Here is a 21,650-nt window from a genome sequence, read left to right as displayed (position 1 = left end):
CCAGAGCTCACCCATCACATCCAAGTCCATCTACAAGGTGCAAACTGCAAAATCCTTTTATAATCCTGGACACACGAGTAGTTTACATCATTTAAAGCCCTTTCACTGTTTTGCCATCACCTCAGCAGTAGCAGGCTGCATCAGCCAAGCACATTACTTTTCACTGTTGAATACCTCTTAAAATCTTATCTGATCATTCGTTTTTCATAATGAACATATACGAGCAGCACACTATAACTGTTCCTATTTCAATAAAATATTAACAATATTTCTGTCATATCTATGATCTCAGGTCTCCTTTTATTGTGAAAACTAAAATTTAATCCAATTTTCGAATATATATATGAAATCAAATTCATTATCTGAAATTAATGAACCTGAGCACAAAGCCAGGGAAGATTTTTCTTTCACAGGGTAAGGCATGCTGACCAGAGTGCTCTTACATGAGCTTGCTCCCTTAGTAAGATGAGGTCGATGACACACATCTATGTCTACATGCAACAAAATCACATATAAGTATGTTTTATAAACAGACTGCACATAGTATAAAATACCAGCTTCCTTCTGAGCTGAGAAACCAGATAAGGAATTGCTTTAAACCTTTAAGCTTCATAGACACAAGGTTAATATAACTTCAATATGCTTCTAAAACCTGGAAAATTAAGACAAATCTAAACATCTACAGCGTGAAAATGAAGACCATCAAGATCTGTCATCTTCAAATAAAAAGAATGCATGTTTTTAAATAATGAGACTATCACTGGTTTCTCATTTTTCTTTAATCGTATGCATTGCCTTTGCAGGCAGCATGCTACATACAAGCAATGCTTCTTTGAGAAACAAACATGCAAGACAAATACACAACCACCTCCTATTCCTGTAGTTGCCACAAAAGGTTCTTCACACAATGAAGAAGATCAAAACATATACAAGACTGTTTTAAAAGATAGGTATTTCCTGTTTGAGAATACAGTGGTCTTTAAGAATACAGCCACTGCCTGTCATGAAAACAAGAGATATTTCATGGCTAATTAGAAACATACTTAGCATTCTCTTTTAATCCAAACGAGCCACAAGGCAGGAGCTCAGACTTTATTCAAAGTGGTGCATAACCCTTGTTGTGGTAAGTAGACTTCCACCTCACTTGTGCTTCTGCTATAACTCTGATAAAACTTTTACATTCATGAGTCAAAGGTTAAATAAAGGAAAGGAAATGTTTTCTGTCAAATAGTCAGGTAACCACTAACAGTCCTGAACTATCAGCAGGAATCTAACTTCTAGTAATCAAATAAAACTAAGGAAACTGCCTTTCCGTAGCTAAATGTCTAATGTCTAGGGGCTACTTTTCTGTCTGGAAAATTGACACAAAATGTGTAAAATTGAAACATTCTGCTTCTAAGGGATTTGCCTAAAGGAAGAGAGAGAAAGCTTCAAGCATAGCCTGAACTGAAGAACTACAAAGACTTACCACATAAACCTGTCTTCCTTATTATAGCATTTCATTTGGAAACGTAGGTGACAATTTTACAGTCGTAAAATTAATGAAATCTAAGGCTGAAAATTTTAATGATGCATTTTGCATTACTCTGGATACATAAGGTCAACCTCACATTCCACAAACAGTTTCAAGACTTAACAAAATAAAGTTCAGTCAAAGTATTCAAACTTTATATTAGAACCGTTCAGTTATTAAAAAACAGTTTAATGTAAACTCAAAGCATTATTCCTACTATGAGCAGCAGATATAGAGAAACGATGACCAAAAGAATTGTCTCCTCCTACCATTCAAGTGAACATTAACATTTCTATTGCACCACTTCGATCCTCAGCCACCAAAATTGTTATTTAAATTAACATATAGAAAACTGAACTAGAAGAAAAGATCCAGTATGCTATATGAGAACAAAAATATGCTGCAATACTCCTGCTGTGGTACCTAGGTTCTTAGGGGCTAGGTGAGCTCAATGGCTTGTGGAGAAGGAAGTGAAACAGCAGGACTCACACCCAGAGCTTCACACAAAGTAGCCTCATCATTTAAAAATAGAGAAAAGCAAACAAGCAAAAAAAATTGCAAAAGAATCACACAACTTCTGGAGAACAATCCATGTTTTTTTCTCTCATCTTACTGTGATTTTGCACTCATTTGCACACTGAATTTGGCAAACATGGTCAAACTCTGAATGATCATTTTAGACCATACTGTAACACAAGAAATTTCTTCAGATGAAAGTGCCTGGATTGCCACATTGGTTGCAGTTATTTCACTGTATTAGCACTTACAGAGAATTCAAAACAAACATTCTGACCTCAGAGAGAATTCTGTTCACAGTGTGTGTACAGATGTACAAAACTGTGAAACATCTAGAGGATTTTTGTATGTACAACCTGACCTGAGTGTATTTCCTGCTTTAAATTCTCCAGTTTAACATAGCAGTACATGGCTGAAAATTCAAAGATGATTTCCTTTAATTAGCATTTCAGATAAGAATGAAAGAAAAGAATGAATTATAGAGAGATAAGCTACAAGACCTAATCCCATAAGCAGCTTTACAATGGTTGTGTAAAACTTAAGGACAAGTAGCATTTTTTTCACTTTTCAGTTCAAAACTCAGTACTTTGCCAGCCTGGCAAAGGTTAGCCCGTGAACTGATACCACCCACAAAAGATATTCACAAGAGACAAGCCGTGTTCTGTTCTCTACTCATTAGCCTACCCAGTTTTTTATAGAATATCTCTCATCACTACAATTGCCTTGTTCCTGCTCTTCCTTTCAGATATTTTTACTTAGATTTTAGTTATCTACTATGTTTTGTTCCATTAAGTCTTTTATACTTGACTGTCTCTAGTCTATTAAGTCTCAGCCAGCAGTGTGAATGTAGTCCTCTTCTTGCTTGGAGATACACAAGTACGTGCATACGTGGATGTGTTAGTCACGGCATTTCTGTATGGCCGCATTTGTGTGTTCATAAAAAGTTTCTTAACTACCGACTGTATATCTGTGACAGACAAATGTAGTTTGAACTATTCATACAGAAGTGTCATTCTGTGTATATACATAGTGAATGTACATTGATGATACTTTGAAATATGGAAGAAAAGAAAGCGGCTGAGCACAAGCGTATAAAATCTTTATACACGAAGACAGTAAGTCTTCATTATCAGTTTAAGACAAACTGGTTAGTTTAAGATAAACAAATATGAAAAAGGGAGAGAGAATAAATGCATACAGAAATCTGCTACCGGGTCTTCTTTCATTTGGTCATTCCTAATGAATCTTGGATTCATAGCAGATATGATAACACTTTAATGAAAACACTGATGCATTGTTTCTATCCAAGCAAAACACTATTTCAAGTAGCACATAAACTAGAGGGAAAAGGGCTACCAACCTAGAAGTATAATTCCATGAAGCTAAGGCTGTTACACATTCGGTGAGGCATTATAAATTTGAAATTGTCACAATAAAAACAATAAAGGCAATGTTTTGATTACGGATTGGTGAAAAATTATAGCTTGCCACTTTCCATTTTCCTAGTTATTCCTGTCAAGTAACAGACTGTTGGCTAATCTTTAACTAATGGATGTCTCCGTGGAAGTGTTAATAGAAATACCTTAGTTTACAGCAACTGAGAATGTACATCTTTTGCTTTGCAGTACCATAGGCAGTATTTAAACATGCATATTTGAGTACGTGTTATTGATTAAACATTTGTTACTGCAGCATTAGAAGCTAGTCAGGCAATGTTAGGAGAAAAAATAATACATTTTGTTTCTACCTTGATAAAGGAACAAAAATTTAACTCAGAAAAAAAGAGGTAAAAGCACACGCATGCATTCTGCGTGGTCCTTAACAAGACATATCAACAAAAGATATCACAAGCAAAAAGTGTTAAGTATTATATCCTCCAACATCCTGAACTAAATCTTTATGCAGTATTATTACAGAAGTATTGTTGGGATCACAGAGAGCCAACTAATTTCCAAAAGATTTTTTTTCCCCATTTACCCCAAAACTCCACTGCAGAAGCTCTCAACAATAGCTTGGAACCTCTTTAAAACTCTGGCTATCAGCAGGGTTCCAAACAAGATCCACTCATTTCCACCGTAGGCATTACATGCTGCAATTTTGCTTTGTAATAATAAACAATACAAAAAGGCTTTAGCTAAACTTTTTTTTTTTCCCCTTCACTAAACCCATTATTTTACAGGAGAATAAAGAATTACCAGAAAGAAAAAAGTATTTAACTGAGGTCAATCTTTTCATCTTCAGTGTTGGTTCTGCACCACAGTGGCATGCTGTACACTGATGATTAATCTCACTCTGGAGTTTCTCATATGAGAAAGTTGGAAGACACACCTGAATATCATTCTTCCAAGTAGAAGAATACAGAATAGTGCATTTCATCATTAAATTGACTGGATACTTGTCAAAGATTCCATTAGAAATTAAAGAGATCCATGTAATGCTCAAAGCCTGAAAAAGCTTCAGTCTTTAGTTCCCACGTTATCTAAATTGAAAGCATCATATGAGAGGGACTTGGAACCATTTTTCATCTGAAATCAATGGTAGCACCATTGTACAGAAACAGTGTACTGACAACAGCAAATATTTATTGTTAATAATTGTTGATAACAAAATATTAACACATTTCAGGAGATCTTATATCTTTCCTATATTCACTTCTCTGCTCAATTTTTCATATGCAGCTTACCTCAGAATACAGAGGCAGACTTTGCCTCCTGACGTCAAACGGCAAAATCCAAACCTTTGCTTACTTTCAATGTCGGTGAGCACAAAGGTAAAATGCTGTCCTACTTGGTTTTGGGACACCCTGAAAAATTAGACACAGAGGATAAGAACACCAAATGATGGAAAACAACAGCATGCACATCACTGGTCTCTAGCATTTTCATTCTCAAATCTCACTACGTATCCTCTCAGATTACTCTTTTCTTCCCTCCTCCTCTCCAGGCTGTCTCCTTCACACCACTTCCCCTGTGCACCAGAGCCCCAATTGCTTCATTTAACAATGCCTTCTGCTGCCATCTTTGCACCACCCAGTCCTGGCTGCCTCCACCTCAGTGTGCCCATGCTTCAAGGGCTGTGTGTAGGACAACACAGAACGGAAGGTACAGTTGTTGCAGAAGGCACAGTACAGGGATAATAAGGAAGAGGAGGCAGCTGCTGAATTATAAGGACAGACTTAAAATGGTTGGGACTTCAGTTTGGGGAGGAAGAGACCAAGAAGAAATATAATATTACAAGATCATAGAGACAGTAGGAACAGAACTGCTTCATACAACAAAACATATACTGCAGGCTCTCAAACCAGCTTTTCAGTATGGTCAAGCTTTGGTGAATTTCATAGAAATCATGAAATGCATTCAATGTAAACAATTCAGAACACATATAAAGTACATCTTAACTTTACTCAGAAACGCACATTGCACTTTTTCAACAACTTCCAGAGAAAATCAGCTTTAGGTAGACTCAGCATTTTCCATTGCAAGAAATAATGTATGGTATAGGCAAAAGTAAATTAAAGCAAAGTTTTAATGGCAGCATAGGGAGATCTGAAAAGGTAACATGCAGCTTTCTGCCTGTAATTCTACTGTCCTCTGTTATTTTCCCATTCTTACATCTTCTTCAGCAGAATACCTAGGCACCTGCTAGTGAGTGATATGGTTAACATATGTCATCTGTGGCTGAAAAAGAATTCCTGCAGAAGCTGAGAACCATCTTCTATCTCCCACTAAGTGAGCTATTTTTCCCATTTATCCCCTGTAATATGTATCTTCTTGAAAAACATCCACCAAAATAAAACACAAATTTTTCCATGAGAAGAAAAAGAAGTAGCAGATCAAAGGCATAAAGAAGTTACAATGGGACACATGCAAATGCTTAATGCATGAGAACAGCTTAAGATTAGCCAAGTGATACCACTGCCCAGACTCTACAGTCTTCCACTCATTTCCATTTGGTCTCATCCCTTCTGAGCACAGTGACTAGCCTGAAATAAAAGCCTGTGCTGAGCATAACTAACAGGACAATATACCTTCAGTCCAATACGATCATTGGAAATCCACAATAATTAATAGACATCTTCCTTTAAAGTTAGGTAATTAGGCTCAATCCATTAGAAGTATTTTCCTCAAATATCCTTGGTATCTGAAGCAGCCTAGTATGCTCTTTAAACTTAGTAAATGCTTGATGGCTCTCACTTTTAATTGTGTCAGGTTCTTTTGGATAACTAGGATGCTGCCTGTGTATTATGCCTGACACCATAGTACCATCAGTGACAGTATGTCATTACTCCCCTGTCAGTGATACAATTATCTATCCAAATCTCTGCACTGCTCTCTGTAATAAAGAGGCAAATCTCCCCTGGGACCCTCAGGTTGGTGGACCATCGGGTGCAATGTGTCCCAGCAGCAGCACTGCCTGCACTTTGTGCTCTGCCCAGGCTACGGTCCTTCATACAAACAGTTGATCAGTGATTTACAAAGCTTTCCTTTCCATGAGCCATGTACACATATGCCATATGACTCTGCCCCACTACTGCTTAGAAACAATTCCTTAGCCCAAAGAATCTTACACCAGTAAGGAGCCCTTCCTTTCACTTATTTATTTCCTCCATTCCCAACATTGGAAGACGACAAAGGAGTATATACTGTACTGCAATTAAAAAACACATAAAAATGTCATTGCATGAGACTAAATAAGAATTAAATTCTAAGATTTTACTAAAAATAACTCAGCAAAGTTATGGCCATCCAGCAGGAGGCAATCCTAATGCCATCTCACCACCTCCAACTCAACATTTTCCTTTTACTTCCTCAAGAGAGGCTATGCTGCATTTTCACAGTTTGTGCGAGAACAGCTCAGCTTGAAAGCTGCATCCTGCAGACTTAAGGAGGAGCTGCAAGCAGCACACTCTGGATGCTCAAGCTCAGAAAAACTCTAAAGCTGAATCTCCACAAACAACACAGAAGCTTGCATTTGGTCCCACTTCCTTCAGAAGAACAGCTAACAAAAGCCAGTGACCAACCATCTGCAGCACGTTGTCTAATCAAAGTTTCAAATTCTGAATTAATTCTAGGTTACTAATTCGAGAGCTCCATGCAGGTCCTGGGGCAGTGAGGATGTCTGCTTTTTTGCCCTTCTTCAACAGAACTGAAACTGTCTGTATGCAAGCCTTAGGAAAAAACAAGCTAATGATGGCTGGATATTTCCATACATTGATAGACAAACTTGGACAAAACATGCAAGATGCAGTGGCACTATAGTTTTAATATACCTGCTGCATATCTTTATGTGGACAGGTTTTGGCTGTGGCATTTGGGGCTTTGTGCCTCTGAAACCAAGTCCTGACTTCAGCCACACTACCGAACCAAAGCAAAGATGCCCCTACCAGTTTTTCTTAACATGAAAATCAACATAGGTAAAATGCAATTATTATCTACCAGAATTTCCCAATCAAAGTGTTATCTGTATTTTCTAGTGGAGCACAGGAACTACTGATTGAGCTTCAGAACACCTTTTTCAGAACTCAGGTCTGTGGGTTACTTCAAAAAGAGTGACCTGCTCACTCGCAGAGAGACAGCACAGGCAAGCTGCCGCAGTCGCTGACCTCCTCCTCCCTCATTCCTCTGTCTTGCTTTTTTTTCCCCTTCCTTTCAGCTCCTGCATGGCCTGCTTACATTTAATCTTAGTTTAACAACAATAAATCACCAATAGCAAAGAATGTGTGTAAACACTTACTAACCCTGCAGACTACAATGGGCTCTTTCAAGGCTATTACAGTTCACTATATGAATAAAAGTAGTTTTTAAAATTTTCTAATATCTGCAGAATACAGAAAAGGCTCTTTGGTACACACGGAGCAGGTAAGAGCTGTTTTAAGGATTTCTGTCTATACTACAGCCATTGTGCAGGCTGCGTTTTAAGGCTGCCTTGAGAGAGCCGATTAAGGCAGAAATTAAATCTCTTCTTCTAATGAAAAACAACGCGCCTCGCCACTACATTTACCCCTAATTCTCAATTAGAATCGCTCTTCTTCCAAATTAATCTCCTTAGGAAACAAAGTATGTTTGAAGTGAGTCATCCTTCAAATTTTGGAATTTCTAAAGGGCTTTGAATTTCAGAGAGACTTCATTGTTTCAAAACAATGAAAAAACATGCATGGGAGAAAAGATTTTAGTCAATTATTTTTCAAACAAAACAAAGTTACCAGTTGCATTAATTATAAGGTGTCATTCATATTTGCTTGACCAACAAAGCCCAATTCTTACTCAACTCACTAATTCAACTTACTCAGTTCTTAGTTACAGGCAGATTCTACCGTCACTGAAATCTAGTTCTCCCCAAATCAGAGAAAAGATTAGAGACAGATTCAAGATTAGAGACAGATTCAAGCTGGAATTGATGTCAAGGTGGAGGTACCAGCTAATGGAGAGGAATGGGGACTCAGCAACCTCAGGTTGAGCCATCTTGTACAGATTGCTATCCCCAATGGGCAACAATTTTTTCCACTTCCAAGCTCACTCTGTGATCTGTGACCCCACCACTTGGGTTCCTCCTGACATTACACAGATTTTTCTCATTTGCCTACATTTTACATGACATACACACGTATAATTCAATGAGATATAGAGTGGAAAGAACTCGGTTGTACAAAATTACTACTTTATTTCAGAGTTTGTAACTCATCCTGTAAATTGACTGGAATGACTGAAGCATTCAGCAAGTGTTATAATTTATCATTATCTATACAGCTTGAAATGTGTTAAGTACTTTCTTAGCTATGTACTTTTTATTCTCATCTGTTTATTTTCAAAGTAAAAAACTTTATGCAAGCCACAAATCCAATCATCTCCACAGACAGAGACTGCTACTCAAAACATCAACAGAAATGCTTTAGCCAGGAACAGGACAGTAAAGGACAGTAAAAGCAATATCATTTCCGCTTTCATTCACTGACTGTAATAGCTTGTGAGATAAATAATAGGCACAGTAGTTCACATACTTCAGCAATGTTCTACAGCTAATGAGAAACCTTCCTACAGCATGTGCAGCAGTGCCACTTATTACGCTCTGCAACATAGCCCTTCCCATGCGACTGAGTGGGCACAGTAGGTGAAATAAATAAGGCACTCATCATCATCTCCATATTAGTCCTACACACGTCTTCCAAAGTCTTTGCTACAAAGGCACACGCGTTATACACGTAATAGAAGAAATACAACCTGAAGGGGAAAAAACGAAGCAAAAAGGGAGACCAGAAGTATTTATGGAAGAGGGGACAAAGGACAAGAGATTCAAAGTGCAGAAAAACTGAGGAATCAAGCCATGACATAGTGCACTTTAGGACTGATTTTGAGTTGAGAACAAAAAGAACGTCTGTGTGCTCACTCTATCACCCAGCAAAATAACCAGCATAGTTAGAGAGTGAGGTGTGGGCTCCACAAGTTACATGAGCCTCATGTGAGGTGGAAAGTGAAAGATCACCAGGGGGAAAGAAGAAAGTCATGTAAAGTTTGCATGAAGGTTACAAGGAACAAGAGAGAAGACAAGGTGTTTTTCTCTGACACAAAAATTAGCAAATATTAGAAGGAAATGAAAAATCTTTACATACTTTAATAGTGCAATCCTCCTATTTTTATGAATAGAAACAGTTAAAGGAATCCCATAGCAAACAGAAAGGAATATCTACTAATGAACAGTTAAAAAGGTATACAATCGTGCCATTAATTAAGCCTGAAATAGTTGCAAAAAATACATAGGCTCTTGGGGTAAGTGCTCAAGAACATCTATGTCAGAATTCATTTCTTAATCCCCTTCACCATAAAATGTAAGCTATACTGGGTGGCAACAAAATTATGCGTTTGCTTTCAATTTATATATAAACAAAATCTAAGGTCAGTATTTCTGGTGAGATGATGCAGGCAGTATCACATGGAATCAAAACTAGTCTTAGTCCATGATCATTGCAGCACAGTGAACAGAACCAAAATCAAACATTCTCACTTCATCCACTTTTCATTTCATTCACTAATTAAATACAGGTGAGGTAGAGGAAAATATGTGACGATGGACTTACCACTGAGATTTGACAGGGCTTTAACTTTGTTATTTTCATAATTTAAAGAACATAGATTTACTACTTAAATTAGTTTTATTTATCTTAATTATTTTATTATCTTAATTTTAATTAAATTAAAATTTAAATTATCTTAAAAGGACACTGTTCCCTAAAACTCTACTGCATGCAAGAAAGCACAGAAGCAATCTATGAAACAAAGTCGCATTTTTTTATTCCAAATATCTTGATCAGTAGCATCAGTGGAAATTACACTTCTGTTTTGGTAATTCTTAGCTCTTACAAGGATCAGAAAGTGCTCTCAGTGGTTTATATACAGATAGTCAACACAATACAGTTTGAGAAACTGTGTTCCCTAAAGTACAACACGCTCAATCTGTGAAATAGAAAATTGGCTTTTCATTGCAATGAAAGCCTTCCATGCAGAACTTGCTATTGAAACTGCCTGTAACTCAGTATACGGTCTGTAGTGGTCCTCTCTACAAGAAAATAAATATTCAGCAGACAAGTGAAAAGCATGTTTAGGGCTAGATAAAAACTAGGTGTTTGTCACACCTACAACATTGTTTTAAAAATAAAACAAACACGAAAAGGAGTTACAGCAACATATTTCTCAATACTTGTCTGTATTGGTCCCATACTTCTCCAAACAAAAATATAAAGCTCTGGGAAAGCAGAAGACAACTATACAGTCTTTGTTTTGTTTGTTTTAAAGTGGTAACATGTCTCTAGTGTAGAAAATATCTGACCTGAGTAGCATAAACACCATGCAGCCATAAGTTGTTCCCACAAACAGTTGCTAGTAAGCAGCAGCACGCTCTTCCGTGGGTTTCCAGTATTTCTGTCTCCTTGCCCAGGGCAGCTCTGTCCACCTCCCTACCCGTGCTCCTTCACTCCCCACGACCCCACGCTGCCTCAGCTCCCCCTGCAAGCCACTACAGCCCAGCTCCCAGCCGCAGCCAGGCGGGAGCTGCCCGCACAGCAGCTGGCTCCAGAGGCAGCTGTGTGCAGGCTGAGCACTCAGCGGTCAGATGGAATGCACAGCTCCTTAACAGTGCATCTCAGCTTCCAAGAATCACACCGGCTTCTGCCCAACTGCCAAGCTCTATAGATGCTGCAGAAATGTCCTGCCTGTGAGAGCACTGCTCTTCGGTCAAATACAGAGGTCAAGAAGTACTTTGAGGCGGAGGGACAAAGGGCGCACAAACAACAAACATCCCATAATTTCTATCATTAATCCCCCCATCATTTGGATACTCAATTAAAGTGAAGTAATACATTTCCACAGCATTCTCATTAACCTTATCAGCCTCATATAAGCAACTTCTGAATGAACTGACAGAAACAGTTAACACCAAAGTAGTTGTTTGAAAATAATTATTTGCTGCCACTGATGACGTTCTTGCCACTGGATGGCAGCAGCAGAATTTCACCTTTTTCTGTCAACCTCAAATTTTATTTCCATTATTCATTTTTATCACCAGTTCTAAGCAGAATTCTACATATATCTCAAGCATATTAAGGACTTAAATGCTTTATAGTCAACGTGAACAACAGCACTAGTTAAGTCACCAAAACAGCTTAAAGGGCAGCAAGCTTAATCAGTTCAAAATGCAAACAACCACACTCATCCATAAATAGCTAGATGAACACAGTTCATTTCAGAGAAGTTGTGCCTATGACAGTCAGTATTGGCAATGCTTTGAAGTAAAGCCTCACTCCCCACCTTGCACCACAGTCGCTGTGCTGCCAGGCTGTGCTGCAGGGCTCACACACAGCCATGCCAACGCTGCCCTGAAGCCAGCTCAGCGCTACTGCCTGCATCTTCCTTCCATCATGCAAATTATGCTTTTAACTCAATCTTTGCTGATTCGGACAATGTGGGTTTTAGAAACCGAGTGTGACTGATTAAATTAATTGCCATTAATCATTTTGACAAGCTCAAACAAATTTTAATTATTAAAAATGTTTTCTATGAACCATTTAAATTATTGCATCATTACATGGATGCCACACCGTAATGGATACCAGAAAGGTAAGAGCTAATTAATTATAAATAATCATCTTAATTCCACTCTGAGAAACATCAACCGCATATTCAGTTACTTCCATGCAATTAAAGTCTTAATTTCTTTGAATTCAAACAACCTGTTTTCAGTACTGGTCAGTGAGAATTTATATCCTAGAGCCCTCTGACATATTTTACGATGCTGGCTGATTAAATAACACTATTATATCCTGATGTTAATGTAGACGTTGTTTACAATTATACAGAGCAAAACTGAGAGGCAGAATATTGCTCTATCCTGAAGGATATATCCTTAAAGTTCTGGAAAAGTTGTGCTCTGCTGTGATATTCTTCTCATCCACGGGTGCACGCTTCTGTACTACGTATTTTCTTGTACTTTAAAAATTTCCTTGTTAACATACAAAATATCATCTCGTACAAAATATATTTAAATAAACGATAACTGTGCCACATACCTTTCGACGTCAAAAGGAAAGCAGAACTTTGGAACACTGTTCAACACTTCCTGTAAACGCAAGCAAAAGAGGGTTAGGGTTTTGAAAAGGCTTTTCCTCTGTTTGCTAGCAACTGCCCTAAAGATAGGTTTTAAAAGCTATCCAAAAATATTCATAGAAAATAATAACCTTGAGGAATATAAGATAGCAAAAAATACTGTACACGTTCCTGGACTGAAATAATTGATTATTAAAAAGGAATTACGTTTGTGCTTCGGCAGATTGCAAAGACAATGCCGTAGAAGCCCCAGGAGGGAAAGGCCTGGCCTGAAGGGTATTAACACCCTTCACATCCCCGCTGGGATTCCCCTCAACAAGGCCATATGGATTTTACAAGAAGCACCACACCATATGGGTAAGCCACGTCTGCTGCTACTTGTACCACAGACTAGCCACAGGGACTTCTGACAGATCCTGGCTCAAAAATACAAATGTTGTTTCAATTAAAATGCAGGCAGAGAAAAGGGAATGAAGTTGGCAGCAGAATGAATTACAGAGAGGTATAACGACTCTATACATGTCTCATGGTCAAACACTGAAAATGATGGAAATCTTCTGCTGGTCCAAGGGAGATATTTATATGATTAACCCTTTGCTTTTCACAAGGAAGCCTCTCTATTCATAAAGGGGGAGAGAGAGAATCTGACAGAGGTAGATTTGTACCATAATATAAAAGGACAATGTTGCTCTTTCTCATAGCATTTTATTTAAGAAGTTGTTTAGTGACAAATAAAATGCAAGAATTGAAATATAAAAATGCTCTCAAGCCAGTCAACATTTTTTATTAGATAAAAAAAGTGATTTGCCAGATTTGTTAGCAGAAAACATTAAAGTGATCTTAAAGGATCCCAGAAATAACAGCTATTTCCAGCATCACTCCCCAGAGGGAAAACAAACCTTCTGTGGCACACATCAGCTAAGAAGGAACAAGCGATGGCATGGGACAAAATGACCATACCAGCAACACCAGGGCACATGAGGCATCCTGGAAGGTGCCCAGGAAGATGTACATGGACTGCAAAGTTGCAAATGGGGTTAAGAACTGAATCAAGGATGCTAGCACCCTCCTGCTTGGACACTGTTACTGTGTGCTGAGCAGCCAGCTCCCCATTAGGGGAAGTTATGTATTGAAATTCCTACACACCACAATGACTACTTGCTCCAAACATCTGCCTGGATCACTTGAAAGTGTAAAACATGAAGAATCCAAGCAAGTTAATCAGCGAGGGCTGAACAGTCCATGGAAATAAAAAAATAGAAAATTAATCCTCTAAATACAATACACTGTTAGTTGCAGCATCTTAAAGATATATGACGCTCAACAACATCAACAAATAGTAAAGAATGAAAAAGTCAATTTTCAAGAATTTCTAAGCCTTATAAGAGAGTTCAAGAAATCTTGTGGAATCCAGCTTTCCCAGCACAGATGGAGAAGGGCCTGAAAGCACCAAGCTGTGCTTTGGGAAGGGGCTTCACTACCTCATACTCAACTCTCCTTCCAAATCCGCACCGTTAGCACACTGTAGGACGTCCTTCGCTCCATACTCTTGCTGCCTGTTGAGCTCAGGACTGATTTAGAACAGGGTACGGAAACATATTCACTCCAGCCCTCCAGAGCATCCTCTTGGCATAAATGATCCTGCAGGAAGAGCCAGCCCCAAGCCCAGGGGTAGCTCAGCAGCCCAGCCTGTGACCCGAGGATGACGCGTGCCTCCGGCCGCAGGACAGCGAGGCCCCGCGCTGCCCCCGGCACACGCTCAGCTCCTGCAGGGCGGCCCGCTCACTTCCCAACTGGCGGCAGCATCCCCTCAGGGAGCGGTCTTTAAACCTCTCCACTCTTTAAAATTCAAGCAGCCAGCAGGTCTATAGACTGGTGTATAAACAGTATAGACAAAAAAAAAAAATCCTCTCCCAGCTTATGTCAGTGACAAAGCAGCTCAGCAGTTGACTGCTTTTCCCCTGACAGCGTAAGCTGGGTTTACACAGATCAATGGCTGTAAGTCCTACCTCGCTTCCAGGGCTCCACTTTCCCCCTTAATTACAGGTGTTAGTCAGATTTTTCAAATGGAAGAAAACAAGGTACCCCCAAGATGCTTCTGGACACGTTTAAAATGCAAATGGCTGTTATTCACACACCCACATAAGCAGTCACTATCAGCGTACAGTTCGAGTCAATAACCTTTCTGCTGAGCAAAACTGAGCTCTGCTTCCAAACGGGTCATTGTTTTCAGCGGTGCACAGCTCAGCCAGGACTTCCACCTGAGTCAAAACGCACATCCTCAGAAAAAGCATAACGTATTTATTATCTTTTACTTTAAAAGCTTCATAGAAGCATGTGTTTATTTCTGAAAACAAAAGGTTGCACCAGTTTTCAGAAGGCAAGCTATCCTCCAATCACACTGCCTCGTGCTTAGCACCACTTCGGGCTCCCACAGCGCTGGAGTTTCACAAAAAAACAGGCACTGTTTCAGAAAGTCAAGAAAGCATGTGCAGAGGAAACTAAAAAGATGCCATTAAAATGAGTTAAAGAGCACATCTTTGCTTTAAAACACCGAATAAATACATACGCTCACAATTGATATATACAATTGATTTAATTCCTACATCAAAGGATTGCAAACAAACTCTTAACAGAAAGAATAAAACCACAAAATCTATCTCATAGAAACTATAGCACGCTGCTTCCCTCACACGAAGCTTAAACAAAAAATGGAAATAGTATTTAAGGAAATAGTCATATCTACAGCGCATCAGTAGCAAGCTGCCCGTTCACACGTTCAGTGTGTTTATTCATTACTGCTCCAACTGCACTACACAGTCCAAGCCTGGTGCTACTCACTGATTACTGAAGCTAGTAGAAGATGTTTCTGAAATCACACATTTTCCTGGAAAGAAGGTCCTAACAACTCAATCCTACCCTGATATGAAATTAATGGGTAGATGTGCTCATTAGGTTCCAGATGTGCACCTCATTCCTCACTGATGAGAAAATATTATTAAAAATAAAAGTCATATCACATTCAATAGATAGGAAATCTTTAGTAGTCTGTAATCAAACAATTATTTTACTTATGCTTTACAGCCATCAGTTAAGAACAAATTCACCTTCCCCGAACTGCAATTTCAAAGTACTGGAATTTCAAAACTTGGCACTGTTAACAGCACTGGCAGTAGCAGGAATTCTGACCCCACCAACAGGCATTGCTCAATCAGTGAAGCCACAATCTCCACCTTTCCCTTTTTCCCAAAGCAGTGGTGACCTCACATACACACGAGCTGTGTCAGGTTCGGGAAGCAAGCCTATACATGGTTCTGACTCTTAATTTGAGAAGTGGAAATGGAAACAGATACCTGTCAGGTTTATTTGTATACATATAGATTGTATACATTCTGAGCACCGTGATTTTTGGAGGGTATCCCACTGAAACAGAGAAAGTGGAAGAGCTGTCTCTATGGGAAGATCTCACCAGCATTAGTGTATTACAGAATCAGCATATATAATGCATCTCTACAAAGGAATGAGTTTGTGAGTTTTTTCCCCCCCACACTTGCACTCATGCCCTTCACCACGTAGACAAAGCTTGATGAATCAAGAGAAATTAAGCTGACCGCTTGATATTATAACTACTTAAATATTTAAGTTTTGAAATTTAATCTAATTTCTAAAATGAGAAAGATGTGGTAACTACACTCCCTAGAAATTTTTTTTGTCCATGTAATATTCTGCATTTCACATTTAAGAGAAAACTTGAATTATTTCAAACACATCTCATCTCTGTTGAGATTGAAAATATTCTCCAATAGGAACATTTTAAGATATCCAGAATGCTGAATCACTTCATAAATGACAATTTAGATTTTTTTTTTTTAATTCTAGAAAAAGTCCTGCCTCCTCCCACTATTTCTGTATTTATCCGCAGTATAACATCAATCCCCAAGCAGTTAGATCCCCACCTAAGTCTCATCTACTTACGGAAAACAGCACCTCTCAAGAAGGGGACAGTCTCTCCCTAATACTGTCACACCACGTTCATCCCATAGATGTGCCAGTATTTTGAAAAAGAAAAGGCCTAAATAGAATAGACAGTATGCAACAAAATTTGCACTATTTAATGACACAATCCAGATAAGATGGCCCAAAACATTCACATTAATCAGAGCTCAGATAGCAGATAGCTACTTACTTACCCTCATCTCTGTTATCTTGAATTATAAGATGTAAAACAGTCATCAACCAAGGTAAAACACTTTTTTCCCTGCTATCCTTTTTCTTCAAATGTTTTCTTCCTCAGTAACCTCCTAGCTCGTCTCCTTATTTATCTGCTTTACTTCTGTAAAGGCCCCTTCCACCCCCACAAAAAAAGGAACTTCTCTTTGTCTTATCTTTGTTGCATACACTTTATTAAACATTTTTTTAATTTTTTTTCTTGTTGCTACTCTAGTATTTCATCTAATTGTCCATCAAAACTCTTCCAAGAACTTCGTACCCCTATTCACCTCTCTCTAAATTTCTTCCGTCCAAGAATGAAGGTCTCTCTTACCAGTTTCCCATACTGAAATCTCCATGGTCAACTGCTGGCATCCTTATCTTCACTTTTAACCCAACTTACTCTCTGGGACTGCTTCCCACCATTTTGTACCACAGTTTTTAGCCATTCCATGTCAGTTTAAACATACAAACAAGTGATCTACTCAAGATTTAAGACTGTCATGACAGATATTTCTGACTGAAAGCACAGACTTCAATGGGAATATTTAAGTGCTTCAAGTTAAGTACAGATTTAGATTCATTCTTAAATCAAAGCCAGACTGCTTAGCATCTTACAGCGTTGAGCCCTTCATCATTATGGCCCTACTAAGGTGAAATTCTAATGCTTCTACATAAAACAGTCCATGAAAAGGCAAGCTGCTCCGTCCGCACTGCTGACTTCTCCCTTTCCTTTTTCTGAAGCTGCACGCACCCACAGCAGGGACCCATGTGAAGCTAGCAGCAGTAGTTATATTTCAAAGACTTAGCTGTTACCTCTGCTAAAAATCTCATCAAAAAATAGTAGATACAATAAAGAAAGGCCCAAACGGTTTGAATAAAAAAAAATTTAATCCTAGATCACGTTCACGGAAATCCAGAAGTTTAAAGTATGGAAATCATTATCAGCCCTCCATAACTATTTTTAACCTTTATATGCCTCCAATACACATCATTCTGTTGATTATCCTGTAATTTTGCAGGGTAACAAAAAATTATCAGCTGCTTTCAGAATATTTGTCTTACATAAAGCGAAGAATACAAAAATCAAATGCAAATAGTTTAGGGTGCAGATGCAAAGCCTCTTTGAGAAACAATTGAAAAAAATGAACCTTAAGGTACAGGACTTCCTATTACATTAAACCACGTGGATGGGTTGTTTTTTTTTCCCCTTTTTGAAAGCATTACTCTATGAAACCCAGAAATCTCCAGTTTGCAGTTATTTAGCTACTATTTCCACGTTTGTTAAATAAAGTGTAAATATGACTTAGAATTTACAGGACTTCAAAGTTTCTTGTAAAAAGCAGAATGGAAAGCACTTAGAAAAGTACAAGATCTCTGAAACACAAGCAACATAATTCCCCAACTTTTCTGAATCTTTTGAAACAAAGTTTTCCAGGCTTAGAAATGAGTCTTGCTCTGCACATTGGAAAGATCAAAGTAGTTAACCTCATTGGTTCTTGCCTTTGGATTTTTCAGATTTTCCTCTAGGTCTAAACGCAAATTATGAAGAATTCTCTCAAATTGTCTAAGAGATATATTAATATTTAATAGCTATTACTAATTAGCTTCCTAGCTGTAATTACAAGGTAGTCCCATGAAAGTCACATGCATGTACTACCATTTCATTCATTTCATTTGCAGCATAACACCAGGGACGAATAAAGCTGTTATAAAATGCTGGGGAACCCAACTACATGACACTGGAGCTTCTGTGCCACATTAAAAAAAACAAACAAAAAAAAAAAAAAACCAATCCCAGCTCCCCCAGAACAAACCTGTTTTTGTCATCTTGTGATTTTTAGATTAATTTGTGGCTAGTGTTACATTTCTGGACACCCAATTCAATCCTGACACAGTCGATCTGTACAAGATACTAGTGCATTTAAAGCATCCTTCAAAGGCTCTCGCAAAGGAGAAAATAACAAATTCATAACACATTGTTACCATGCTGAAAGACTGAAGAACAAGGCTTCCTAAGATTTCAAAATCGAGATGTTTACAGAATTATGAGATCTTGGATTCTTATTTGTCTTATTGTTCCTGAATCTCATCACGTAATCAGTTAAACATAAATCACATCTCACTGTCCGCTGTAGCAGAGATCCAAAATCCAGTCACAAATAACAGAATAGCCAAGACAATAAGAATTTCAGCACAGATTAATTCACCCACTAAAAGAACCCTCAATTGTTCTGAAACTCTGAGTAAAAACATGAAAATCAACCATGTTCTTCCTCCCATAGGTAGTTCTCATTAGTATAAGTATAGATTAAAATATTACCATCTACTCCTATAATGGTTGATGAAAATGAGCAAGAGAAATAATATTTCTGCAAACAGACCTATTATATGTTATATAATAGTTTTATGGCATGCATCAGTAAAATGCATGGTCAGGGAGACCACGTCAGAAACATAGGAAAAAATGGAAAGAAATATGCTCTTCAATCTTCACTCTTGAAATGAAATACTATGAAGGTCACATTTAACTTTTAAGACAGTATTAATCACCTTAAAGTCCACTACAATTTGTACAAAAATGACACAAAAAGCATGACAGAATTTTCTATCATCATGTAGTAGGGAAACAGAAAAGTGACACTTTATTAATATACAATTTCAATGAAAGCATTATTATCTGGAAACTCAGTGGAGAAGTTGTCTTAGAATTACAGCAAGCAGGCGATGCTCTTCCAGGGTCAGAATTTTCCATCTTTTTTTTTCCCAAAATGTGACAGTACAGCACAAGCTATGACATAATTATAATTTTCTAAGTAATTCTGAAACTTAGAAGCAGTTTAATATAAACAAAGTATTACGTAAGTTTATGAACTATTTGGATGCTATGCCAAGATAAAATATCCTCAGTAGTGACTTATGCTGATAAATGAGGTGAGATGTACCAAGAGCTAAAGAGTTGAGCAGGCTCTAACTTTACAGTGCAATGGAGCACGTGCTAGTTTGCGTCAGCAGTAGGGGAAATACATGAACCACACTGCAGTATAAAGAGTAGTGAAACCTGTTAGGCACTTGGGCTGAACTTCTTAAGCTAGAAGGATCTATTACCAAAAGAAAAGGAACTGGGAAAGGAAGTCAGCTTCTAAGGAACCTGCTGGGAGTAGAGTTTCATAATTACAATTATTTGTGATATTATTTATAAAGGAAACGTATTTCTCATTTTCTAGGTCAAATTGTAAGCCTCACTATAAAATAGCTCAATGAAAATCACTCGTAGCAATACAAGACGATTGGAAGAAAAAGTGGTATTCAGTACAACTTTGAATACTATTGACAGCGTTGAAATGCAAAAAGAAGAAACAGCAAGACCACCAAGGAGGAACAGAGAAAAAGCAACCAAGCTACAGCATCTCCCTTGTGGCACCAAATACAGATAAGATGGCCATCACACAGAAATAAAAGCAACACAATTACACACAATTACATGTGATTTTCCTCACAGTAACGGGCAACATACATTCATTTCACCTTTGTCTGACAGTGCCTGGACCGTTTGACCCTGGGCCACTGCAGCTTTGCTAGGTTTCACTCTGCAGCACTATCAGGTCACCGCTTTGGCAAGTCAGTTCAGCCAAAGCCTGCAGCACAGCAGAAAACCAAGAGCAGCTCTGAGGAGGAGGCAGCCACATCCAGCAGCCGGCCAGGAAGCACAGGCTGTCCCATGCAGGAAGGCCTCTGCCTGCTGCCCTTACATGCAGGACAGAACCACCGATGTACAGGGAATACACGCACAGGCCTAACCCAAATATTCACCGCACTTACTGAAGATGAACAAAGGTCTTGTTCCTACTGCAGGACTTCTCTATGAACTGAAGGAGGTCTCCCCAGTTCCTGACCTTAACTGGCCTAACGCTCAAGAGCTGCACTGCACTGCCCAATGTTTTCTCTAACAGCAGCCATTCCCACTGAAGGACACAGGACAGATAGCAGGGTGCACTATGATTTCACATCTCAGAAATAATCATCTCTGATCTTCTGCTACCAGCTGTACTTCTGCTACTGATTGTACACACAGACTGACTCAGATGAAACATTCCGCTAAAAAAACAGCCAATAAGGAGTTTACTAGTCCAAGTGAAATATTTCACAAAGCCTTGGAAACACACACAGAAGAAACGAGCACAGTAAATAATTCTAATCTGATGAATTATCACATTTCTATCCTGATCACCCACCTGGAGCTGCTTTACCTTCCCTCATTCCTTGCCCAAGGCCCCAGAGCTGCAGCCTGGACCCCCCTCCCCATCCCCATCCAGCAGCTGCCCACAAACAACAACCCTCCCCCTGGTCTTGCTGCAGACAAAGCCAGTGATCAGCCTCCTTCTTTGGTACCAGAGTACCCTGGTTCCTGGATTTTATCACACTTGGGTCATGATATTTGACTCAGATACATCAGTAATATAAGCACTGTGTAAATGAAAGTTCCTTCATTTAATAAAATATAAACTTACTAGTGTAAGCGACACTTCAAGTGTTAAGAATTAAACACCAGATTCAGGAATATTAAATCCAATACCTACTATGAAAAGAGAATGAGATTGTTAAGATATTCCTCAAAGAACAGCAGTAAGCTTGAGACACAAAAACAATGCTAAAAGTATAACAAAAGCACCATAAGGAAGACTAAAATGTACCCAGGGAACTAAGCAAGTAGATGAGACAGTATAAGGAAGCACATAATAGAGAATAAGGTGACACGAGACTGGAATATTCTGAGGGCAACCAAGGTCAGTCAACAATGACATCACAGATGACAGTTT

At 38.5% G+C, this 21,650-nt stretch overlaps 1 protein-coding gene across 2 annotated transcripts in view; it reads right to left on the bottom strand.

Moving 5' to 3' along the window:
- DENND1B (DENN domain containing 1B) overlaps positions 1 to 21,650 on the bottom strand; it is a 144,629-nt gene that overhangs the window by 83,024 nt on the left and 39,955 nt on the right. For both annotated transcript variants that reach the window (XM_065743041.1, XM_065743033.1), the window contains exons 4-5: positions 12,585 to 12,634; positions 4,713 to 4,832 (exon numbers count right to left, since the gene is read on the bottom strand). In XM_065743041.1, coding sequence (XP_065599113.1) covers positions 4,713 to 4,832; positions 12,585 to 12,634 — 170 coding nt within the window. The remainder of the gene's footprint in view (positions 1 to 4,712; positions 4,833 to 12,584; positions 12,635 to 21,650) is intronic.

Source organism: Cyrtonyx montezumae, unplaced genomic scaffold (assembly GCF_038088225.1).
Source record: "Cyrtonyx montezumae isolate F1298 unplaced genomic scaffold, pur_monq_1.0 scaffold_1, whole genome shotgun sequence".
In the NCBI taxonomy this organism is placed as follows: domain Eukaryota; kingdom Metazoa; phylum Chordata; class Aves; order Galliformes; family Odontophoridae; genus Cyrtonyx; species Cyrtonyx montezumae.
Note: the sequence above shows the minus strand (reverse complement) of the source record. Positions and strands in the feature narration are given on the sequence as shown.